This window comes from Anser cygnoides, chromosome 12 (assembly GCF_040182565.1).
Source record: "Anser cygnoides isolate HZ-2024a breed goose chromosome 12, Taihu_goose_T2T_genome, whole genome shotgun sequence".
In the NCBI taxonomy this organism is placed as follows: domain Eukaryota; kingdom Metazoa; phylum Chordata; class Aves; order Anseriformes; family Anatidae; genus Anser; species Anser cygnoides.
This window is the reverse complement of record NC_089884.1, coordinates 476,071-502,029: the sequence shown is the minus strand read 5'-3', so window position 1 is coordinate 502,029 and position 25,959 is coordinate 476,071. Positions and strand designations below refer to the sequence as shown.

The 25,959-nt window shown below is 47.0% G+C and overlaps 1 protein-coding gene across 5 annotated transcripts in view; it reads left to right on the top strand.

The window, feature by feature from the left end:
• The window catches only part of ZFHX3 (zinc finger homeobox 3), a 543,893-nt gene that overhangs the window by 513,691 nt on the left and 4,243 nt on the right, over positions 1–25,959 (top strand). For all 5 annotated transcript variants that reach the window (XM_067004579.1, XM_067004580.1, XM_067004582.1 and 2 more), the window contains 4 exons: positions 5,478–5,611; positions 5,811–6,011; positions 15,109–15,211; positions 16,575–22,049. In XM_067004579.1, the coding sequence (XP_066860680.1) occupies positions 5,478–5,611; positions 5,811–6,011; positions 15,109–15,211; positions 16,575–22,049 (5,913 nt within the window). The remainder of the gene's footprint in view (positions 1–5,477; positions 5,612–5,810; positions 6,012–15,108; positions 15,212–16,574; positions 22,050–25,959) is intronic.

Below are 25,959 nucleotides of genomic sequence, written 5' to 3'. Positions count from 1 at the left end.
ATGTGCGTGTCTGTGCGCACCTGAGTCCTGTCCCAAGGGACTGGCATGGCAGCGATGCTGGTGGTTGCGTTGCTCACGGACTCTCCCACTCCCTGGATCAAAGTCAGGTTCCCTGTAACCTTTGGGACTGATCCATAACTTGGCTGTTTGTGTCGTTGCTCCACTATCTCTCACCCAGCTGATGCAGACCACTTTCTCTCCTCCATCGCCTTTGTATTTTGCTCACAACCTGGCACCTCGTAGAGCAGCGTACAGAGCAGGTCCTTCAGGAGCCTCCAGGTGTGATGCCAATGGGAGATGAGCAAGAGCTTCACTGCTGATCTGCAGGGCAGCAGGGAAGGTCTGTGGTGGTCGTGATGGCAGACAAGGTGTTGTCTCCACGTGCCCGTCCATGTGCGCTTGTGCTGCTTGGCACCCTGCACCACAACGTTTTCTGGGTGCTCCATGTTTGTACTGAGGAGTTATGTGGTGGCTTGGCCTCCTGGGTACTGTCATATGAATATTTTATAATAATTCAGTTGTTCAAGCTTACTGCAGGCTGCAAGGTATGACACAGCATTAGAAAAACAAATTATTTGGCCATTTTCAGGGCCATACTTCTGAAAGGCAACAATAAAGGTCTGGGTACAAAAGTGTGCTTGCAAATCTCTGTGTATTTACTTCTGTCTATCATACAATCACGTTATTTATCAAACACAGATTTGAAAAAATACTGTAGAGCAACAGGCAATATAGAGTCCTGTTAGTATGGCTACAACATCTTATTAGAACGAATGGTACCTTCAGGGAATAAAGAATGTAAACAGACAGCGTTTCAGAAAGAAACATTCAACCATATATTATTAACACAAGAAGTAACAAACAGGCAGCACTGTAGCAGTGTTATACACCAAAATGCTGTTTCTGGGAAGCCTGAGCTGTGCTCTCACAGCTTTTGTGTCACTGGAGTCTCTCGGTGGAGTTACTTTCTCATATTTATTCTTGCCATATTAGTGCCAGTTGTGTTTCTGCTGGATAGCAGCTGTCTGACGGAAAGGCTGAGCCTGAAACGTGGTGCAGCTTTACTCCTGAGCTGCCGCTCGTCGTGCTGTGGAGATAGGTCTGGACCACGGGGCCTGGCCTTGCCCATCGCTCGTTCTACACAGATAAGAAGGTGAAGGCTATGTGAGCATAGAACAGATAAAATAATCCTCTCTGTTCTCAGAGTTCCCAGAGGAAAGCAAGAGCCATTTTAAGGATGCTCCTCTGCGAGGCCTGTGCCGTGGCGACGCTTGTCACTGTGGCATTTCCAGCCACGGGGGTGTCCAGACACGGGAGGCAGGTCTGTCTGGTCCAGAGACTCGTGATGCTGAGTAGGAGCTCCAAGAAAACGTCAGGGAGAGCTCTGGGGAGGGAGGCACCACCAAATATGGAATTTTATTTTCCGTCGGTCAGTGAAAACATAGTTCCCCAGTCCAGTTGAAAACTTTTTCCCAGACTGGCTGCTGAACTTAGTAGGAAGAGAGTTTTTTCAGTAGGCTGGATGTGGGGGAGGGTGTTGCTTTTTAAATCAATGGAGATAGCAGAAACCCCACTGTAAATTTCTAGGGCAAGTGGCAAGCTGGTTTACGGAATGCAGGGAGATGAGAACCTCTGGCTTACGGAAAGCAGCATGAATTAATAATCATTTAATTGGCTTCTCCATTATGTTGCTGGGTTGGGAGATGGAAGTTTAGATGAAGGGGCTGTCAGTGGTACTTTAGCTGAAAGAATCTGATGGCTGGGTGTTGGGGGTGGTGACTCCCTGTCCACCAGGATCGAGAGTAGTCAGCTTTTTGGGACACTTACATTTTTACCTCTGGACCTTGCAAAAGGAAGGATCCCGTTTCACCTCTGAAATAACACCTGGGAGGTTTTCTCCTCCTCTGCTGAAAAGCAGAACTTCCCGAGGAAGCATGGGAAGAGTAGGCTCCGTGAAGTGCCCCGGCAGGGCAGCGTGCTTGCAGCAGCGCTGTCCTGTTACACCTGGCTTTCAAGTACATTTGTTGAGAAACGCAGATTTTCTTCTGAGGTCAGCCAATCTGAACTAAATCCACTCAAAGAGTCAAAATAATAAAAGTACTAGTTGGTAAATTGTCACACATCATACTTTTAAGCCCAAATTCATTCTTTTCTGCAAGGCCTTTACCTTTAAGCCTCATCTCACACAATTAGGGCACAGACACCATGCTCCACCTTCTCCAGCGCTGAGCTGCGGCTGGAGGCAAAGCCTTTTTGACATCCTCAGTCTGGGACATTTGGTCCGTCCAGTCCACTGCAGGCAGGGGTGCAAAGGCCCCACACAGCTGCCGGAGAGCTGGCAGGCAGCCGCAGAGCGTATGCAGAGCGGATGGGAGCTGCATGTCCTCATTTCTCCAGACAGAAGAGAGTTCTTAATTCCTCTGATCTGTGATGTGGACTGAATGTGTCACTTAGTGTATTTGGCTGTTTATCAACAGTAAACTTTGGTCTCGGAGTTAAAATTCCCATTTGAGCTGTCAACTCAAAAAATAATACTTAGAAGGAATATTCAGTATGTGTTTTTCAGAACACTGCAACAAAACAGTTTTTCTGGGGGCTGGACAATCATTTATAATTCTGATTTTGAAGGATTAAAGTTATGGAATGGATGAAGTGCGCTTAGTAAAAGTGGGCACTTTGGAGACAGCAAATAAAAGTAAATTTTAACTGCCTTTTACTTTTCCCTAATTCTAAGCAGGCTGTTTCCCAGCAGGAAGGAAATAGGAAAATACAGTCATGATTTCAGAGGTTATAGGTAGTGTTCAGCAACTACAGGGTAATTGTCTGCAGTTGGGTTACTAAATTTAGTGACTGCACCTGAAAACATCACATTAGTGAGTTGCTAGAAGTGGTGCACAATGAAGCTGGTGGCACAGAATAAGGACAAGGGGGCTCCCTGAGCTCCTTGTACCTTGCTGTGCACAACACAGGTCCTAGCACTGATTTGGCCACTAGAGGTGTTGTAAGTTGCCAAGGCTTGAGCCATAGGAAGTCAGATTTTTTTTAATGCAGTTTTGTAGTTTTCTAGTGGTTCTTGCTCCGTTTCCAAAACTGGGAGTGTTTTCATCCTGTATTTGGAAAGGTTTCCCATATACATTACCAGAGATTTCTCCTGTCCTCCCTTGCGTCCCCTGCCCTTCTTGCAGAACTGTTGGTGCTAGCACGGCTCACTGCAGCACTCGTTGATACTCTGCAGAGTTGATAACTGCAGAGCGGTTGACACCCAAGGGTTTGAAGTGGCATTTGACGTATAAAAAGCCCACAGAGACATGCCCATATCACATAGGAGTTGCAAGTGCTCTAATACCAGCCTGATGTGGGGCAGGAGCAGAGCGCCCACGGCTGTGTGCCGGCAGGCCCAGGGTCTCCGGATGCCGGTCCCAATGCCCAGCTGCCTGGTGGGGGCTGGCACTTCGGTGTCCGAGGTCCCCCCGAGGAGCGGATGAGGTCAGCAGCAGCAGCAGCAGCAGCAGCAGCAGCTGACCGCCTTGCTGGGGCCGCTCACATCATGCAGAGCTCGGGCAGGGCATGTAAAGCAGGGTGGTCCACCGCCAGCCACGGTGCTGGCTTGTGGCAGTGGCCTCTGCCTTCCTTAACGAGTCTGGGGCGGTGCTGTGTTTTTCATACTCCAAGGATATTTTTCTTAGTAGGAAGCAAAGAAGGCCGGTTTTAGTCCTGTAGACATTTTCAGTGACTTTCCAGTTCTCAGCCCCATGGAAGGTTTCAGGTTCAGCCAGCAGATTTGACCTGAATAAAAGCCTATCATTCTGCACAGAGAGCAGAGCAGGATCTACATTACAGCATCCATAAGTCCTGGCATCACAGACTTGTTTTACACAAAGAAACCCGAGGTTTGGACTTTATAACAGGATTGGCAGCACAGTGGGGTCCTGTGCTTTTGGTTTCAGACATTGCCCAGATTTTGCGTCTGCATGGTGGCTGTGTAACAAGCCGGAGATGAAATACCAAGCACGCAGCACCACAGAACTCCAGGGAAGGAAATCACTGCTAAGCAGGCTTTGGCATGGCCAAGTCTTCTAGGAGAAATTTAGTAGTACTAGAGCTCCTCCTCTCCCTGCCTCCCTCTAACAATGTTGTTATCTATGTGCAGTACCTGTCTTTTGTTTCCTGGAAGTTAGTTTGCTTCTATTTGACTGAATGCTTAGAGGTGAGGTCTGGCAGGAGAGGAGGTTAGAAATGTGAACGTGTGTTTCTTACTGTGATGTGGTACCTTCAGAAATACATCTCATGTCAGAAAATGAAAGGATCTTTGGGAAGGAAGCAGTTTAGCGGGATTTTACTCAGGCTGCATCTTCTGAAACTAGGTGCAGATACCAGTGAGTTCACAAAGAGAATAAGAGAAAGGGAGAAGAGTATGGGGGGACTGGTCTAAGAATGCTACAGTGCCTTGTTAATCGGCAGCCAATCCATCATATTAAATATCCAGCTGTCATATATTACCTTTCAAGTGAAAATGAATAACTCCCATTAAGGGCGAAATGGGTTTGAAGTCGATTCGAGACAGATTAAAGTACTGTTATGAATGTGTGTTCAGGGAGGAGGAGACGGGGGCTGTGTATAATATACTTGTCCTTACAGTTTTTAAATAATAGATGTCCCACAAATTTATGTACTCCAGGCTACCAGGGTTCGGGGGAGGGGTAAAGGTCAGGGATGTGTGTTCTCAGAGTGCCTCAACTTGCAAAGTGTTTTTCTGTTGACTTCTGGGCTCCTTTGCCTCTTTTTGTTTTGCTCAAATCCAATTGCCTTTCCTCAGCTGGTTGCAGCGTGTGATTGTCCGGATCCTGTGCCCGCCCTGGCTGTAGGCTGGGTCCTGCTGGTGATCTGCCGCTGGGACTTCGGTGGGACCGCTCGCTAGGAAGTACCTTCAGACGAGTGCTGTTCCCAGAGTGCATGGGCTGAGCTAGCCAGTGCTGTCCTTCTGGGACAACATGCCACCATGTCCACCATGGACTGCAAGTCCATTGTGTCGACAGCCACAGCAAACACTTTCCAGACTGTTTGTATGCAAAACTTCAGGTGTTCAGAGCTAGGAGCGTGAATTTTGCTTTGTCTCATCTGTCCAGCTGTTCATGGAGATGACACGTTTGCCTTCACATCTGGTTGAGCGTTTGTGTGTCAGATGTAAACACGGGAAAAGTCCCTTCTGTGCCTAACAGGTTGTAAGCAACCCGCGTAAGTAGCTGTGATTTCTCTGCTTCTAGCTGTAAATGACACAGTTCCCTTTCTATGGAAGATAAGATGGAACTTTTTTGTCCAGGCATGCTTTGTAGGATGTAAGTTAGTCCACATACCCATCTTCCCCCAGCTCTGTGGCATGTGTTTCAAGAAACAGAAGCAGTGTAAGTGGAAATACTGTCTTCATCCAACTTAAGCCTCTTTGGGAATGTCCTGATGTAAATCTCTTCTTGTTGCAGCACCAGCTAGCCAGGCAGAGAAGGAGCTGACGGAGCCTCCAGCATCCTCTAAACGAATATCATTTCCCAGCAGCTCTGAGTCACCTCTCTCCTTTAAATGGTCAAAAACTTCAGAGGAGACCAAATCAGAGCAGGTAAGAAACAAGAACACAGCTTTTTGTGCATCTACAAGTAGGCAATTTGTTTTGTATGTGCCAAAAGCAAAGAATAAAATAAAAGGAGGGTGAAAAGTGGTAACTGGCTGTAGGAGAAGGCATCAAATTCTTGAAGTCTAGTGGAAGGAGGAAAGCAGCCACCGTAACAATTGCACAATTCCTTTGTCTTGTTCTGCAGATGTACCAGTGTCCATACTGCAAGTACAGTAACACCGATGTGAATCGGCTGCGGGTGCACGCCATGACCCAGCACTCAGTGCAGCCCATGCTTCGCTGCCCGCTCTGCCAGGACATGCTGAACAACAAGATCCATCTGCAGCTGCACCTCACTCATCTGCACAGTGTGTCCCCTGACTGCGTTGAGAAGCTCATCATGACGGTAAGTCGCTGCGTAGTGAAGCATGTCTGCTGCCTTCCTAGGAAATATGAGGAGTGAAGGCATGGCCTGACCTGCACAGGCTAAGTTCGCTGTAGTGGGCCACTGTGGGCAGCTCCCCGATCTGTCTGCACTCAGTCATTTGTTTTTTTCCCATCCCTGCATGTTTCATCTCCAGAGTCTAGCTTGTGTGTGCTTGAGCACTGTGGAAACTGCCAATAATGGAGTGTTGAGTAATTTCCTTGTGAAGAGATTGAAATAAACATGATTTCCTTTAGCTACTGAGATCGTTGCATGGGATTGCATTTTGCACAGAAGCTTCTGGGAGATGCAGCAGCTGATGTGCTGTGCTGGTCCAGTTGCAGAGAAAAAAGGTGCTCATATGTTGATTAGCACGTCTGAGGACAGCCAGGGTGATTAAGGTAACATTACAGGAAATTAGGTATCAGGTTTCTGCTTAAAATATGATTTTAAGAACCAATAGTGTAGCTTCCCTTGGCACTTTCACATTGTGCAGGGGAGATAGTCCTGTTGTGCAGCCCATGTTCTGCACTTTGTTCACTTAATGAGGATCATTGTTACAGTCACATGAGATAGACTGAATCTGTTATTTCAGTGAGGAATTACTCCATCCAAAATGGCAGTGCTTTTGTTCTGTAACAATTCACTTTTTTCAGGGTAACAAGCAAGGGATGCATCAATGCTGACCCAAGGAAGGTGAAACCTTGGGGTATTGTTGAATATTACAGCTACTGTTTCAAGTGCCATCTTTAAAATGTTTTGAAATACCTGGTTTTAAATTAAAATTTAAGAATACGCAGTTAAAATTCTCTGAAGTAGGAAGTTAGGCCACCAAAGTGTGGAGTGAAAGTTCACTGAATAGAGTCAACTGTCTTCATATAGATCTCAAAATTTGTAACAACTCCACTCCTAGAAGTTTGTCAAACAACATTGTGCCTGGGGGGGGTTTGTCATTGTTATTGCTAGTGCAGCTTCTGACATGGAGCAGAAACTTCAGACAACAGATTGCGATTCAGCACTAATATGTTTGCATGAAGCTTTTGTTGCCCTGTGTCATTATTTTAGCATCTAGCATGGGAATCCTTCTTCAGTGCTGTCTCTGAGAGACCAAAATTTGGCTTAAGAGCTAGTACTTGGTGAAAAGTAGTAAATCTGCAGCGCAGTGTTCAAGTTGCCATTTGTGACTGTTTTTGTGCTCTGGCTTGTTTTACCCCAGCACTGTTGACTGAGGATCTCTCTCTGGTACTGGTGCACACATGGGGTAGCATGCATAACTGCCAAACCTCTTCTGTGGGACTTGTACATACCATCACAACACAGACGTGCTCATAAAAGGCTTACCACATTCTCCAGCACTGATGCGCTTGCTCCAGTAAATAATATTTTGAGTCCCAAAATGTCTCTTTCATGAATTCCTTTTTCATGGGTTTCACATGAGTGTGCCTTTCCATTTGTTAGTGTCAGTCTAAGATACAGGTAGAATTAATAAGGCACATTTTCAAAAACCCTTCTAAATTCACAAATCAGATGTATTGTCAGATTTCTACACTTTTTTTTTTTTGTTATAATCTTCAAGGCAAGGTTGTGTCTGCATTTAAGAACTTGTTGCCAAGTATAAGTGTTCATTTTAACTCCTGACAGTTCTTCCTCTTTGTGATTATTTTTTCCTGAACCCCATTTCTGCCTGTTTTTCCCTTCTTTGCTGATTCCTGATCATGGAGGACAATAATATGTTTGTCATACTACACATTTTCTTTTGTCAGCTCCCCTTCTGTAGCATCGTCTGAGCAAGCACATGCAGTGTTACCCAGCTTTTCTGTTACCATTCTTTGCTCTTCTCTTTCTATCACCCTTCCAGTCTTCTTGTGTCTCCTTCTTAAACACCTTTGTGCTTTTCATCTTCCCTCTTAGCTTTATGAGTTACCTGTCCTTTCATTTTTCTGCCCTTTCTCTTTGGCCTGTCATGCTCTGCAGGAGCCGAAGATGCAGCCGAAGATGCATGCCGAAGGTTCACAGTGGCCACTGTTTGACCAAGCACTTGCAACTGCCAGGAAGAGCTTTGTGTACCCAAGTAGGCACTACAGCTGAAAACACATAAAAATCCAGCCAAGTTGACAGATCCCATCATTCTCTGAATAACAAAATATAAAGAGATTTTAGGAGAAAAGAGCAACAGCAGTTCACTAACACTTAAAAGCTGGCCATACTCACAGGCTTGAGTGAGTATGAAGCTCTGCTCTGCTGGACCACTGCATGCATCTAGGTTAAGTAACTGTCCTGTCACACAGACCCAGGTCTCTGAGACCTACCTCTGTTTTAACTGATGGTGCTTAAGTGTGTAAGTAGCTTCTGAGAATTTGATCAAATCTTGTTAGCTTCTTACTAAATTGACGGAAGACATTTTGACCTTATAAAAGCAGTAAAAAGAAGCTGATCCCCTTTCCCATGCCAGCAAGTGTAACCAGTTTGCTTAAGGGTATGCACTTTACTGGTAAGCAGATGGTTCGTTTGAGTCAGGCTGTCTGCAGAGCTCACAGCCCAGAAACTGATGTGGTTGAATTAGTGCAACCGCTTCACCTACACAGATGTATGTCCTCCAGGGTACAGAGAGACTGATGGAAGTCACTTGTTCAGGAGCTTAGGGGCACCTCCCAGAGGAGATGACCAAAGCAACTGCTGTAGTATGCAGGACAGTTTTCTTAGGTCATTGCGTCTTCTGTGCTGGAGTGGGACCTCCCTCATCTGCTGCAGCATGCAGGACTTCTGTTGAGAAATGTGAAGACTGGCTTATCTGTGGAGCTCACCATCTCGCTTGTTCCTTTTTTATTCCATCTTGCCACTGCCCTTGGCCCTGGGTAGCTGTTTGCTTTGGTACACAGAGTTATGTCTGGGTAGGAAGACTGCCTCTCCTGCCTCAAATCAAGTTGTGCATGGGGCAAGAAGATGGCTCTTTTCTGTATTACATGACAAATGTTTGGTGAGATCGGTATGGCTTTTGCAGAATGTGGCAGCATCAAACGTTCCTAATCTTGCGTATTCTAGATTCTTGTCTCAGCCTGACATGGGAATCGGATCTTGGTGCCACCGAGAGTGAATTGCAGCCCAGTAAATGGGAGCCAGGTCCCTTTCGACACAGTGTCTTTGCACTCGGCATTTGGAGGAGGCTCCAGTTAATAATACCTTATCAGACGCCTTTCAGGAACCTGCAGTGTCTAATATGTCTGTTGCCATGGAAACGGCTGCTTGCTTATGCTCAGCATCTCATATCTGTGTGGTTCGTGCCCCTTCCTTTTCATATCAACAAGCAGCCCCGATGGCTGTCCCACGGGGAGCAGCCGCAGCCGCTCCGGGGAGCGGGCCCTCCTGCCAGCCCTGCCACTGGGGCAGGGCCCGGCAGGGCTCCAGCGATCCCCCACGAGGTGGGGGGCCAGGGAAGGCCCTCGTGGGGCAGGGGCTGCTGCTTGGCACCGTGCTGCAGGCTGCTCTCGCCTGTCCCTCCCCATCTCCTGCTGCTGCCGATTCACAGGGCTGGCGAACAAACGTGGCCGAGTTTGTTTTATGTGGCGTTTCAGCTGCTCTGAACAGGTCCGATCGCCATCTTCCCACGTAGCAGCCTCTTTGCTAGTCCTGGGCCCGCGCCGCTTCAGCAGAGAGCCCCTTAATGAGGGTGAAGTGCAGTTCGCCTGCATAGTCGATTGACAAGACTGATGGGCTCAAACCGGGAGAAGGGACGGCTTCCCAAGAGCCTCCGGTGGCGGGAGCGCTCCCTCCTCCCCCTGCCTCCTTTATCGTTCTGCACATTCCTCTCTCATCATTTCTGTTGTCAGTTTTCTCTTCCTCAGTTTAAGGTGTCTTCTCAGTGTTTTCAGCTGCCTTTTCATCTTCTTCTTTTCTCCCTTGCTTTAAGAGTAATTCTTTCCCATCCCTGCCATCCTCACTTCTCCCTCGTGCTATCTGTACATTTTTTCCTCTTTCCTATTGTCTTTTCTTATTGCTCTCTCCCTTCTGCTGTCATTCAATTTTTCTCTCTCCCTCCTTCTCGCCCCCTCTTACTCCCCCCTTTCCCTCTCACTCTGTGTCTCATTCTCCATCTCGGATGAAGGTAATGAAAATAATCGGGCTTCATTAATTCTGAGCCCTGTGAGATGATAGCCATTTGGAGCCATGTTTGCCAATTAGATGGTCTAAATTAGAAGTGACCTTGGTATACTGCCATCGCTTTGCCTCTCTGAGTCTAATGAAGCTTTTCACTCCAGCACCCTCTCTCTCTCTTTGTAATGGAAATTACCTCCTTTGTCTGGTTCGGGAACCTTGCATCGCATGTGTATTTCCCCCTAGGTTGCATGGACATAGGGATAGTAATGTATCTCCTCAGACCCCTTCTGGAGATTTTCTTTTCAAAGCCACACGATTTCAGCACTCTTGGGCCATTTACAGAGGAACCACATGGACTGTCCACATATTGTCTCACTTTGTCCTGAGGAAAGTAAGAGAAGGCAGATCCAGTGTGTAAAGGGAGCTGGTTATTCACGCCATCCGAAGATTAATTTTTTGGACGTGACAAGAATATGCTTGTGTCACGCTGCTGGGGCCAGCGCAGGAGTGATGCAGCTCTGAGCCTCAGGCCCGTGCCGCTGAGCTGCTCTGCAGTTCATTGTCTTAAAAATACCGTAGATGCAGTCGTAGCAGGAGGCATGCTTGTCACTGCTGGCAGTTGCCACCTGTGAGGATGAACTTGCAGGTTGTTCCCAAAACCAGTGACAGGTAGGTCTTCTGCTGATGGTACGTGTCAGAGCATATGCCATTTGCTGAAGGCGTTCATGAGACCAGGAGGAAGGAGACATGGTGTGTCCATCCTTGTTGTTTTTTTGTTTTGTTTTGTTTTGTTTTGTAAGAAGTCACTGGACTTCATTATTTAAAGAACAGGACATCCATTTGGGGTTTCCAAGCATGTAGGTAGCTCTCTTCATCCAAGGAACTTTATCTTCTTAAGGAGAGCTGAATTTCATCCGAAAGATGGGGTTCTTGGAGGCACAGATGCTTGTTCCAACAACTGTCTACCCTCTAAGGCAGATAACTGACTTCTCTGCAGCAAAGTCCTCGGGCCAGCGCTCCCAAGCCCAGTGCAAACTGCAGGGAGATGTTTTGGGAGGGAGGCCAGGTTCCCCGGTGCGGCGAATGGGACAGGGACTTGGTCGGTTCTGTGCTGCTGTCAGAGACAGTGCTCAGAGCAAATGCTTGCTCAGCATCAGGGCTTCCACGCCTTCCTGGGGGTACGCACTCCAGCTGTCCAAGTACTGATAAACAGAACCCGATCATTATATCTGTATCCAGTCACTGGGCTGTCAGAAAGAACAGATAAGGGTGACCACTGATCCTTCCCCATCCCTCAGGTTCATTTGGTCAGAAAGATCAAGGAGTGATGCAGTTCGAGGGGACCATTTGCATTCCGTGCAGTAGCACTGCTCAGCCTGGGCGAGACGGGGGCTGTACGAGCAGGCGGTGCGGGACGAGCGCTGTGGGGCCGTGCGTGGAGGTGGATTAGAAAACCTGGCTGCGAGAGAAAGCTGAAAGGCTTTGCTGGTGGCTTGTGGGCCAGAATATCACGGCTGCAGCTGCAAAGGGAATACAGTTTAATATTAAACAGAGCAAAAAGAGTATGTACAGGTGGAAAGGAAGAAGACAAATCACATTTGTCTCAGTTACATTTGTAGGATCATTTTTTTAGTAACAGTTCAAATTGTCTGACTTGTTGCTATTGTGAAACAGTTGGTGTTGAAGAGAAATTTAAGCCCAGAGATGCAGGTTTAGAGCAGTCAAGGATGGATGCCAGGATTACATCCCAGGTATTGCCTGCTCAGGGAGGTAGAGAGCACTTAACGACTGCACAAGCTGACACAGACTGTGCTCAAGGTAAACACGTTCCTCTCTATCACCAGAACAGTTAATGCCGTTTAAATACATCTGAAGTACAAAATGCTGTGTTTCAGAGCACCACTCCTCGTTTATCTGTCAGGTGACCATGCCCTACTAAACCTTCCTGTTGCCTCAGTACTCTTGTTATTTGTTTATATTAAAAGCAGCAACAAGATGCGAGGCATTTTCTGCAGATGCAAGGAAATACATACAAGGTATATATTCCAACAGGTCTGAAGGATAAAAGGGCAAATAGTTCAAAGCTGGGAGTCTGGAATTCAGTATAAATGCAAAAGAATTTGAGATGAGCAGCCCATTTTCTCTATTCTTTGTCTCTGCTCTCTGCTTGGTTGGTCGACCGTGAGGATGAAGAAACACAGTCATCCTGCCCAGGAAGTGGCATGGGAGAGGGGGGCAGCACTTTCAGGAGAAACCTGCATGGTGCTGAATGGGTACAGGATGAAAGCAGGGTCCAGATCAGTTGCTGAAGCAAGACCAGTGCCCTATTTTCAAGGTTGTGCTTCCCAGGGGTAGCCCTGTATGGCTGTCTGGACTGCCTGCTGTTGCCCCACATCCATATCCAGAATTTCTAGTTTCCTGTACTTTTCTCAAAGCTTTTTTCTCTTTGCCTTTTGGGATTTTGTGTCTGTAGCAACTTAATGTACCACAGCCTTAGGGTGGTTTTTTTTTGTTGTTTTTTTTTGTGTGTGTGTTTGCTTTTTTTGTGGAGGGAGGGGTAGAAGTACGTTGAGAACTGTGGCTGTGGAGATGCAGGTAGATAAAGGTAATTACTTAAACACATATAGGGCAGGACTTACTGGTTTGGAGACCCAGATTAAGATGCAGAGGAGCATGTGAGGTTGATGATTATATTTCGGGGAGAGTTAATTGACGGAAGGTGAAGGCAGACAAAGAACCGCTGCTTACTGCCTTCTTGAATCCCAATCAGGAATTATGATTAAAGACGCGGCGAGACAACAGAGGCCTGATGAATTGGTGTCTTTTTTTTTTCTTTTTTGCCGTCATTCACACTTGATTGACTTCAACCTTTCAAGTGCAAAAGTCTCTCTTTTCCATTATTATTCATAGCCATCTGAGTTTTTCTAATTAAAGTGTATGAAAACAATTACTGATCCGTCGTACTGAGTCTGGTAGTGGGGATGGCTGCCTTACTGCGTATAATGCGTATAAAAAGCCCACAGTTTTCTATAATGATGTGCAGCTGAGGTGTTAGATAATTTTATTCTTTTTCTACTCTGTTGGGGTTTTTTTAATTTCTCATGATTTATTTTTCATAATTCCTAAAGATCCTAGGAAAGCACTCTCCCTGCTGACAAAGCTGAGAGGGACAGTTCCTTCATGCCTTTCCTCCTCTGCATCCCTGCCCGGCCCCCTCCTCAGAGCCCCACTACTGTGAATGAACCAGGGACCTTTCCCATCTCCTGACCCACCACTCATAGCCATCAGATGCTCGTGGTTAAAGTAGAAGGTGGAATGAATTTGCTGTGCTCAGCTTCCTTCCTCGTGATTTATCAGTGTCAGCTGCCTTTCCTGCAGACATCTGTAGGACTCGGTGCTTACCTTCATGCACCTGCCCTCCACGTAAACCAGGGTAGCTCAGCATCTCTCTTTGGTACGGTTTGGATGTCTGCAGCCACTCTTGTGAACCTTTGTTTCTGAGCTGCATTTGCTTCCATTCACTTAAACTAAGGTCTAGTCTGTGTCAGTTTGGATTTGACATGTGTGTCCATAAGGAAGGTTTCATGTCCTGCACAGAGGCTTACAGTATTTCAGCTGCAGCTTCACCATGGGTTTGTTAATATCTCATGCAGTTCGGCCAGAGTCTTGTGGTCCCTGACTTTCCAGAAAGCAAGCTATCCTGCATGCTGGTAACAGCTTCACTCACTCTCTTCTGAAATTAAGGTTCAGATGCCCTCTTAGTGTCTGACAGAAGGATGGAGAGGCTTGTTTTGCTTAGAAACGTACCTGTCTAGGAGTGCTTGTTTCTGCGTCACTATTCCAGCAGTCAGAGGTTGGGAGCACAAGCACTGTAAGCGTTGCAAGTCAGTGTTGGTTTCTGTTTCTCCAAGTACCATCATGCTGGTGAGAGGGGATGCTCCTTGAGCACCAGCAGCAGGGGAGCAGGCAGAGCTGTGGAGGTGTCTTTGCTTGCCACAGGCACATAACCAGTTCTGGCACCATGCGCTTGAATACAGCACGAATGGTCGCAGTGACGCAGGTTTGTCTGAGACAACGACTGTGGGGCAGCTTTTCGGTTGTTGTGAGATACTGACCATGGAAGGTTAAAAGGGCATTCATTGTCCTACATCCAATAACAGCCACACACAGCCTGGTAGCTAGGTGGTTTGTACTTGGTGTGTGTGACAGGATAAACTCAAAGAAACATGGTTTTCCAGAAAAAGATGAGTGTAAGCATTTGACTCTTTCAAGGAGCATCTCTAGCTGAAGCACACAAAATCTCCAGCTCTTCAAAAATGTTGGTACTCAAGTACTGCAGTGGTAATGATGGTGCAGGTTCTAGACAAACACTTGAAGAGAGGCAAAGGAAACACAGCAGTCAGAGCAAGGAAAGGGTTACCAATAGCTTTTCATTTCACAGACAATTTGCTGTCTTTTTAGTCTTTCCTTATTCATCCTTTCCTTTGTCACCTCTCTCCTTATTTGTACTTTTCTTTCTCATGCCCCTCCTTTTCCTGCATCGATACACTTTGAAAACAGTGCTGCAATGCTCCCTAGTTCAAGATTACAGTGTACTTTACGAGGTATGATTTAATTAGGGGCCTTATTATGTTTTCAGCAGCTTAAGGTGGGCCTTTCAACTTATCTACCTAATTGGTTGCACAAGAAGTTTCACAGCCCATGACAAAACATTGTCAGTGATCAAAGTCTGAATTCTACATAAAGGAAAAATATTAATAATAAGATTATTCTTCAAGTGTGCACTGCTAATTATGTCCAGAATGTAACTGTAGAAACACTTTTGACTGATGTGAGCTTTGTCTAATAAACATGAGTCTTCAGTGAGCTATGAAAAGTGACGCCTCTGACTTTACAATACTGGTGTCTAATTTTGCTACTGAAGATGTTAAAAATATTTCCCTCTGCTTTTCTTTTCCCTACATCCCTACTTCCCTGTCTCCAGGTGACAACACCTGAGGTGATGATGCCCAGCAGCATGTTTCTGCCAGCAGCCACTCCAGAGAAAGATGGGAACTCCACCACCGAGGAGCTGGGGAAGCAGCCTGGTGAGTGCGGGTTAGTGAGGTCCACGGGTCCCACCAGTCCCCCAGCTCCTGTCACCTGGCTGGGGACTGCGTCCAGGGACATCTCCTCCTGGGCAATCTCCACGTACCCAGCTATGTCCTGAGGACCACAGTTGGCCAGCACATGGCAGAGCAGTCTTCCCTTACCTGTACCACAAACAGGACAGTGCCCCCGGTGTCTCTGCAGTGGGGCAGAGCAGTGCAGCTCAGAGCTGATGAGCATGGCTCACACACCATTGCAATTCACATGGAGGTTGTGGAAATTCTCCTTACAAAGGAGAAGACCAGATGGAAGCAGCAAAAAGGAGAGGTGGTAAGAGGGCTTAGAGAATTGGTAGAGAAACCACAAGGGTTGCTGCTGCTGGCCACAGACTGTACTAACACCTCTGCTGCCATCGTAGCTCAAGTACGTACATTGGGCAGGTTTCAGCTGCTGCAGTGCTTATCCAGCCCAAACCTCCTCTGCCTTTTTCATTGCCATGCTGTGTTATGAAGGCATGGATGTAAATCAACGGCTGTTTAGTCCTGGCTTTGTAGCGTGATGTGAGAACATCCCAAGAACATCTTTCTGCACGAGCAGAAGTGTCTGGTCTTAAACTTGGCAGGGAAACAATGTTGGTCTTCCTTCTGTGCCCTCCTGGAAAGTCTGTAGGGAATGTGGTAATGAAGACAGCCCTTGCTTCCTTTCAGGCAGACAGCCCCAAGGCAGTGATGCTGGTGGGACAGCACTGGCATAGGCAGGAAAGCTAATGCCTTACTGGATGCTGGGATCCCCTCTTTGGCCTCCACCCTTACCACACTCTTCTGGCGGAACCGTGCTGTTAGGTCCCAGAAAAGTGGCAGTGCACCGAGTGCTTGTTCTTTCTTCTCCCTTCCTCCCTCAAACAACTTCCTTTGAGCTGCTGCTAGCAGGACCTGAATTTCATTCCTGTTTTTAGCTTTGATGGGACCAAGACTCAAATATTAAGTTCAGTTGGAGAAATCTTGCTGGAAATTAGGCAGGACATCAAAGAAAAACAGCAAAGACAGATAGGTGGCTGGACAGCCTTTGCTTAAAAGGGAGAATTAAAGGTGAGAAATGTAGTAGGGGAATGTGTATGTGTGAATGATTCTCAGATACTCAAAGTGAACAAGAAAGTAAATTGTGTAGGTTTATGTAATGGTCCATGATGAGGGTTAATGGGCTGGTATTAAAATAAATGAGTGAAGGTAGAGGAGAAATGTTGGAAATACCTATTTGTCTTGCAGAGAAAAAAAAAATGACCTAGTTGGGGCAAAAAATGGTGTTGATCAGCCCTTGTGCACTGGTGTAATTTCCAGTTTTGTTGTGATTTTGTTTTCACAGAGATCTCTGAGGACTCAGGAAAGAGTCTTTTGCCATCAGAAGGTGCAGAGCACAGCAGCGATCCCAAACCTGTTGCAGCCGATCAGAGCTCTGCCCGGGACGACTCTGGTTTCCTCTGCTGGAAGAAGGGGTGCAACCAGGTGTTCAAGAGCTCAGCAGCCCTGCAGACACATTTCAATGAAGTTCACGCAAAGCGGCCGCAGCTGCCAGTGTCTGATCGCCACGTCTACAAGTACCGTTGCAACCAGTGCAGCCTGGCATTCAAAACCATCGAGAAGCTGCAGCTCCACTCGCAGTACCATGTTATCCGAGCGGCCACCATGTGCTGCCTCTGCCAGCGCAGCTTCCGAACCTTCCAGGCCTTGAAGAAGCACTTGGAAACCAGCCATCTGGAGCTGAGTGAGGCCGACATTCAGCAGCTATATGGTGGTCTTTTGGTCAACGGGGACCTTCTTGCTATGGGCGATCCTTCGCTTGCAGAAGACCACACTATAATAGTTGAGGAAGATAAGGAGGAAGAGAGCGACTTGGAAGATAAGCAGAGCCCGACAGGTAGTGATTCAGGGTCAGTACAAGAGGACTCTGGCTCAGAACCAAAACGAGCCTTACCCTTCAGGAAGGGCCCTAACTTCACTATGGAGAAATTCCTAGATCCATCTCGCCCTTACAAATGCACAGTCTGCAAGGAATCTTTCACACAAAAGAACATTCTCCTGGTCCATTACAATTCAGTTTCTCATCTGCATAAACTGAAAAGAGCCCTCCAAGAGTCTGCTACTGGGCAGCCTGAACCTACTAGCAGCCCAGACAACAAACCCTTTAAGTGTAACACCTGTAACGTGGCCTATAGCCAGAGCTCTACCTTGGAGATCCACATGAGGTCTGTCCTGCACCAAACCAAGGCTCGCGCTGCCAAGCTAGAGGCAGCTGGGGGCAGTGGCAGTAGTAACGGAGCTGGCAATAGCAGCAGCAGCAGTCTCTCTTTGGGTTCATCCACACCAAGCCCAGTGAGCACTAGCAACAATAATACTTTTACAACTACCAACACAAGTAATTCGGGCACAACTCCCATTCCCAGCCTGCTCAACCAGGTATCCAGCGACAGCTTGGGAATTGCTCCCATAGGTAACCCTGTTAGCACTAATATCTCCTCCCCTTCTGAGCCCAAAGAGGTAAACCGAAAGAAGCTGGCAGACATGATTGCATCCAGGCAGCAGCAGCAGCAGCAGCAACAGCAGCAGCAGCAACAGCAGCAGCAGCAGCAGCAGCAGCAACAAGCTCAGACCTTGGCACAGGCCCAGGCTCAAGTCCAGGCCCACCTGCAACAAGAACTGCAGCAACAAGCTGCTCTCCTGCAATCTCAGCTATTCAACCCAGCACTTTTGCCGCACTTTCCAATGACCACTGAGACCCTTCTGCAGCTTCAACAACAGCAGCATCTTTTGTTTCCTTTCTACATCCCCAGTGCCGAGTTCCAGCTCAATCCAGAAGTTAGCTTGCCTGTCACCAGTGGTGCTCTAACACTGACTGGCACAGGTCCGAGTTTGCTGGAGGACCTGAAGGCCCAAGTTCAGCTCCCTCAGCAGAGCCATCCACAGCTCTTACAACAGCAGCAAGGTCAGCTGTCCTTGTCACAACCTCATGTCCTTATACAGCAGAGCCAGCACCCGGAGAAGAAAAATAAATCTGTAGTGAAGGAGAAAGAAAAAGAAACCCCACGGGAAAGGGAAGGTGCAGAGAGGGGAGACAATAATGCAGCATCTAAGGAGTCTTTGTCTGATAACTTAAAGCCCAAAGACAAGAAGGACTTTGTACCAGGCAGCAATTCGGAGCCCTCCTTACTGCCTCCACGTATTGCATCTGATGCAAGAGGGAATGCCACAAAAGCCTTGCTAGAAAATTTTGGCTTTGAGCTTGTCATTCAGTATAATGAAAACAAGCAGAAGGTGCAGAAGAAAAATGGGAAGACAGAGCAAGGTGAGAACTTGGAAAAGCTAGAGTGTGATACATGTGGCAAGTTCTTTTCAAATATCCTCATCCTGAAGAGCCACCAAGAGCATGTTCACCAACATTACTTTCCCTTTAAGCAATTAGAGAGATTTGCCAAACAGTACAGAGAACACTATGACAAACTGTACCCACTGCGGCCTCAGACCCCAGAGCCACCACCACCACCTCCACCGCCCCCACCTCCACTCCCTCCAGCACCTCCTCAGCCAGCTTCTACTCCTACCATTCCTACTTCTGCCCCACCAATTACCTCTCCTACGATTGCACCAGCCCAGCCATCTGTGCCACTCACTCAGCTCTCCATGCCAATGGAGCTCCCCATCTTTTCACCACTTATGATGCAAACCATGCCACTACAAACATTACCTGCTCAGCTGCCACCCCAGCTTGGTCCTGTAGACCCTCTGCCTGCCGACTTGGCCCAGTTATACCAGCATCAGCTCAACCCTAGCCTTCTCCAGCAGCAGCAGAACAAGAGGCCACGGACACGAATCACTGATGACCAACTCAGAGTTCTTCGGCAGTATTTTGATATTAACAATTCCCCAAGTGAGGAACAGATCAAAGAGATGGCGGACAAATCTGGGTTACCCCAGAAAGTGATCAAGCACTGGTTTAGAAACACTCTTTTCAAAGAACGCCAGCGCAACAAGGATTCCCCATACAATTTCAGTAATCCTCCCATTACCAGCCTGGAAGAGCTGAAGATAGACTCACGGCCTCCTTCTCCAGAACCTCAAAAGCAGGAGTACTGGGGAAGCAAGCGATCCTCCCGGACACGCTTTACTGACTACCAACTCAGAGTCCTGCAGGACTTCTTTGATGCCAATGCTTATCCAAAGGATGATGAATTTGAGCAGCTTTCTAACTTGCTGAACCTCCCAACACGTGTCATAGTGGTGTGGTTCCAGAATGCCCGTCAAAAAGCTAGGAAAAACTATGAGAATCAGGGAGAAGGCAAAGATGGAGAACGGCGGGAGCTTACAAACGACAGGTACATTAGAACAAGCAACTTGAACTACCAATGCAAAAAGTGCAGTCTAGTCTTTCAGCGCATTTTTGATCTCATTAAACACCAGAAAAAACTTTGTTACAAAGATGAGGATGAAGATGGACAGGATGATAGCCAGAATGAAGACTCTATGGATGCAATGGAGCTCTTGACTCCAACCAGTTCCTCCTGCAGCACACCAATGCCCTCACAAGCTTACAGCACACCTACGTCTTCAGCTAATGCAACCTCCTCAGCTTTTCTGCAGCTCACAGCAGAGGCAGACGATTCCTCCACCTATAGCTCTAAAGTAGAAGCTACAGATGAGAAACCAAAGCAGTCTGAACCTCCAAGTACACAGCAAAACCAAACTCAAGAGAAGCAAGTGCAACCAAAGCAAGAGTCTCAGCAGCAACAGGACCAAGGAGAACAAAAGACAAATTCAGCACACCAAAAGATTTCACAGTTATCCTCCCCCTCTTCATTACAACAGCCACCTCCCCCTCCTCAGCCCCCTCAGTGTTCTTTGTCACAGTCAAGCCCAAGTCCATCTCAGCTGTCACATCTCTCCCTCAAACCCATTCACACGTCCACCCCTCAACAGCTGGCAAACCTACCTCCTCAGCTAATCCCATACCAGTGTGACCAGTGTAAGCTGGCATTTCCTTCCTTTGAGCATTGGCAGGAGCATCAGCAGCTTCATTTTCTGAGTGCACAAAACCAGTTTATTCACCCCCCGTTCCTGGACAGAACGCTGGATATGCCTTTCATGCTTTTTGATCCCAGTAATCCACTACTTGCGAGCCAGCTGCTATCTGGTACATTACCACAGATTCCAGCAAGCTCCGCTACTTCTCCATCAACTCCAACATCCACAATGAACACACTGAAGAGAAAGCTGGAGGAAAAGGCCAGTGCAAGCCCTGGAGAAAATGACAGTGGGACTGGAGGAGAAGAACCTCAAAGGGATAAACGTCTACGGACAACAATTACCCCAGAGCAGCTGGAAATTCTTTATCAGAAATACTTGCTTGACTCCAACCCCACACGGAAAATGTTGGATCACATTGCACATGAAGTGGGCTTGAAGAAACGTGTTGTACAAGTTTGGTTTCAGAACACCCGTGCGCGGGAAAGGAAGGGACAGTTCAGAGCTGTAGGGCCTGCCCAAGCCCATAGACGTTGTCCATTCTGCCGGGCTCTCTTTAAAGCAAAGACAGCTCTTGAAGCTCACATCCGATCCCGCCACTGGCATGAGGCCAAGAGAGCCGGATACAACTTGACGTTGTCTGCTATGCTCTTAGATTGCGATGGGGGACTCCAGATGAAGGGAGACATCTTTGATGGAGCAAGCTTTTCCCACATGCCACCAACTAGCAGTGACGGTCAGAGTGTTCCTCTCTCCCCAGTGAACAAGAGCATGGAACTGTCACCTCGGACTCTGCTGAGTCCATCCTCCATCAAGGTGGAAGGGATAGAAGACTTTGAGAGTCCCTCCATGTCCTCGGTCAACCTGAGCTTTGACCAGACAAAGCTGGACAATGATGACTGCTCTTCTGTCAACACTGCAATCACAGACACTACAACAGGAGACGAAGGGAATGCAGACAATGATAGTGCAACAGGGATTGCAACTGAAACCAAATCTGCATCAGGACCGAGTGAAGGTCTCACAAAAGCTGCCATGATAGCAATGTCTGAATATGAAGATCGTCTGTCTTCTGGCCTGGTCAGCCCAGCTCCCAGCTTTTACAGCAAAGAGTACGATAATGAAGGTACTGTGGACTATAGTGAAACATCCAGCCTTGCAGATCCCTGCTCACCCAGCCCTGGTGCAAGTGGTTCAGCCAGCAAGTCTGGGGAGAGTGGGGATCGGCCCGGACAGAAACGCTTTCGCACTCAGATGACTAATCTCCAGCTAAAAGTTCTTAAGTCATGCTTTAATGACTACAGGACACCTACCATGCTGGAGTGTGAGGTCTTGGGCAATGACATTGGACTGCCAAAGAGAGTTGTTCAGGTCTGGTTCCAAAATGCTCGGGCAAAGGAGAAGAAGTCCAAACTCAGCATGGCCAAGCATTTTGGTATAAACCAAACAAGTTATGAGGGACCCAAAACAGAGTGCACTTTGTGTGGCATCAAGTACAGCGCTCGACTGTCTGTACGTGACCATATCTTCTCTCAACAGCATATCTCCAAAGTTAAAGAAACCATTGGAAGCCAGTTGGATAAGGAAAAGGAGTATTTTGACCCAGCTACTGTACGTCAGTTGATGGCTCAGCAAGAGCTGGACCGGATCAAAAAAGCCAATGAGGTTCTTGGTCTGGCAGCTCAACAGCAGGGCATGTTTGATAACACCCCTCTGCAAACTCTTAACCTTCCTGCTGCGTACCCAGCACTACAGGGCATCCCTCCAGTCTTGCTCCCAGGCCTCAACAGCCCATCCTTACCAGGCTTCACTCCATCCAACACAGGTGGGTATGGATGTTACCATACTACCCAGAGACACAGCTTAACTTGATGCATCTTTAGCACAAGTGGATGTTCCCTTCAGAATGACCGGTAATAGGATACTTGGCCCTTTAGTTAAGCATGTTTACTTGAGAGCAAATAGGCATCAGGTGTTCTATCTGTAATTCCTGAATTCAGTTTTTCCAGCAAAATCTGAAATTGAGCAATGTTGCATATCTATGTTTTGCTAGCACAGACTTAAAATTCTGATGCACCTTCAAGGAAATGGAAAATAGAGGATTTATCAAATAGAACGTGAAAAGGACTAATGTACTGAATGCATTGTTCATTATATCTTTCCTTTTGATATTAAATTCAGTTTATGCAGTGCCGTCCCAAGTTTTCAGTAATTCTGAACTGTTTCCAGGGAAAATGTAATGTGCCTGGTAGTAGTGGTGACAGAATCTGGAGCATCTTTATGTAACGCCCTTATAGTGACCTCCAGGACAAATCCTGATGGGGTGGTGGGTTGTTTTTGAGCTATGAGCTGGGCACTGTCTGTAAATACCTTCTCAACCAACAACAGTGTATTCATAGGATAAATCTACTTTGTGTTTTAATAGGATATTTCTTAACAATACTACATAACAATGAAATTTGGCATAGTCCTTTGGATGGCCTAATTCCAGATATTGGACTTTGTCTTTTCAGGATGCTCTTTTCCCTTGTACCTGGTGGAGGGCTGGAAAGTATATGATGTATAGCAAGTACTGTCAGTAGAATGTACTATTCAGTACACTAGACTTAGAAAAGTTGATTCAAGGATTATTTCACCCCTGCTGCACCTGTGGCATCCCAAGGATATGCTTGCATCTGAATCGCAACTCGTGACAGAGTTAATTGATGTTCTCTAGGAGACCTGCTTTCAGTTGGCAGACTTCTCTGTTTAGTTCTGATGATACCTAGTTAAGTTGCCTCTCACCAGGGTCACTCTGCATTTGCAAAGATATCCCAAGAACTGATTCTAGTGTCCTGTCTCAGCAACAGGCTGAGTCTGTCTCAGATGGAAAACACTGTCATGCGTGGTCCTGCTACAGCATATGCCAGTATGCACCTTTGTTTTCTATACTGCACTGATACTGATCTAACGCTATTAAAGAATGTCCAGAAACAATAACTTTCTTTTACTGTACTGAACTAATTGGCTAATGATGAGTTATAATCCATGGTATAAAGTATAAATATTATCTAAGCATCTTCCTGGCTTCTTAATCAGAAACTGGAGTGATACCAGTCTTCAAAAAGACTTTCTGATGCTTTTTGTCAGCAGGCCATTTCTTAAGTTCTTTTTTCAACAGATTGAAGAACTGAGTGCTGATGCTGCCAGGTAACATGATAGCGTCATATTAATCAAATTGCCTTCTTCATTTGTCATGCAGGAGGTAAATCTTTGGATAAGCAAATCAAAATCTTAGTTAAAAAAAAAATAGCTGCCTTGAGCAGTTAGGTGGAACTTGGAACAGCTTATCTGACATTTGCTAGGGGGTCTGGTTGCAGAGTTGTTCACTATAAATCACATCACTAGTTAGTATCACATCACTGAAGTTAGTAGGTTGTTACAGTGACATTGGGTATAATATCCTAAAGAGAGCATTAAAGACCCATGACTCAAAACAGGCATCCTTCTATCCCCTGGGAAAAGGCTCTGTTCACCTTTGTCTCCACAACTAGTCATCTCTGAAGTATCTTCTGCTGGCAAATGGAAAAGAGTTGGGTTCTGGCCTTTCCAAATATGATCCACGCTCTTGGAGTCAAAATCCTTCTCTCCACTGGAGCAGCAGAGGGAATTACCTTGTAGTGTGGTTGCTGGTGTTCATGTCAGAAGCAGAAGAGATCGGAGTAAGTTTATGTGGAAAAGTTTTCTATTAGGAGTTAGGGCCTCTGCAAGGCTTTTTTGCATAGTTACAGGATTCCTTCCACCCCCACCCCACCCCGAGTAGATAAAATAGTTCTTGACTACGGGTGTAGGATAGTCCATTGTAATTAAACCATCTTTTAAAACAGTTGCTGTGAGATGTTCTTCTGTCTGGGGCTGCTGGCCATTCCTGCTCCTTGAGTGTAGTCTTAGGCATGTGCCTGATGGGGATCTTTGTGTGCCAGGACATTTTCATGCTATTTTTTTCCGACAGAAGATCTTGGTTCAGTGGCCAGAAGTAAGCCAAAATGATTTCTTTGGCAAATTATATTGGCAGCCTATCACAGATCAGCTCTGTGCTGTTTACTTAGTACCCCAAGTTTATAACAAGATCTACAATTACTTTTTTGTGCTTCAATATATATGTTGCCTTTATTTTTCTCCAAAGATCAGTATGCATCTTGGGGAGATGGGGCTACATACTATGAATGTTAAGAGTAATCAGTGACTGCCTAGACAGGACTAAGCTATTTAGAAAGTCAAACAGACTATTTGTGGCCTTTAGATAAAGCTCCAAAGGTCAGGCCATCTCAGCTCAAAGCCTGTCGAAACAGATAAGGCTGTGCATCCAGGAATGTTATGAATTAGCTGCTGCTCCTGTGCTTGAACCTCCCAGGGACTGTTCAACTCGGGAACATCAGTTTCAATGGCATCTATCCATAATATCCCCTTATCTGAAATCTATAAGGCTGCCGCGTCGAGGCTCACTTCATACCTTTACAAATCACTATTGTCTCAATACAGCATCAAGAGCAGTTGCAGGTTTCAGAAGGGCTTTGCTTCAGTCATCACTGAATTCTCCAGGGCTCTTATCCTGCCTCTTCCTCAAGCCCTGCTGCTCGCTTCCTTTACCAGGCTGTCCTCTGCAGAGCCACATCGGTTTTGTCCCCTCCACTTTACTCAGGAGGCCAGCTCTGCATGCAGGTCTCCAAAGCCAGTGGGTGAATGCAACACCATAGACAAATGTACTGTTTATACTAGGGTGTCGTGCAGCCAGGATTTGAAGACTGCTGTGCCCCACTTTGCTGCCAACTGCTACTCAGCACATGATGCTGCAAAGTGGTTGTTCCTTCTCTGTATTCTGAGCAGTACATATTCAGTGGCACCCATAGTTACTGAATGAACTGCATTCCAGGAAAGGAGTGAAGTTTAATCTGAAGAGAATGAGTCCAGGAGACTGGAATAACTCCACTGTACAGGGGACAACAGCTAGAAAGTCTGGCTGAAGTTATACAAGAAAGTCAGGTGCATTGTTTGCGTTGAGTAGTTTCTTCAGGACATTTGCATCTGTTCAGCTCTCTGTGATATGTGGAGGTTTTCTCTCCTTGGTTTACAGAATCACAGAATAAATTAGGTTGAAAAGAACCTCTGGAGGTCACCTGGTCCAAACACCCTGCTCAGGCAGGGCCACCTAGAGCAGGTTGTGAATAACTGACTCATTTTTGAAAAGGCAGTATTTTCTGGTTTGCTGTCACCCTGCATCTGTGCATCACAAGAGAGACGTGGTTGGGCTGTCCTGCTTTCAGCCACAGGAAGGGAAAGTGGGCACCCAGGGACCCGGGGGAGCGGAGAGGCATCTTGCCAGGGAAGCCCAGCTGCTCTCCAGGAGCCACCTGGGTTCCCACACGCCAGTCCCCTGCCCCGGGTGCCTAGCCGCTCTCAGCACCAGCTCTCATCCAGCAGCCCTTCTCCAAAGCACCTTCTACCCTTGAGCCACCTCAGGCTCCTCATCAGCCTTCCCGCACATCCGCTTTGTTCCCTCACCAAATGCCCTCAGCTGCCCCAGCCCTGAGGTCACTCGGGTGTCCCTCTGCCATCTGCAGAGGGAAAACAGCCCCGTGGCTGCCGGCTGCTCTCGCCCTGAGCCGCGGGAGCTCATCAGCAGCTCGCCACTGATGGGTCATGGCAGATGTCTGTCCGTCCGTCCTCGCCCAGTAAGGGGCAGTGCAAGAATCTAG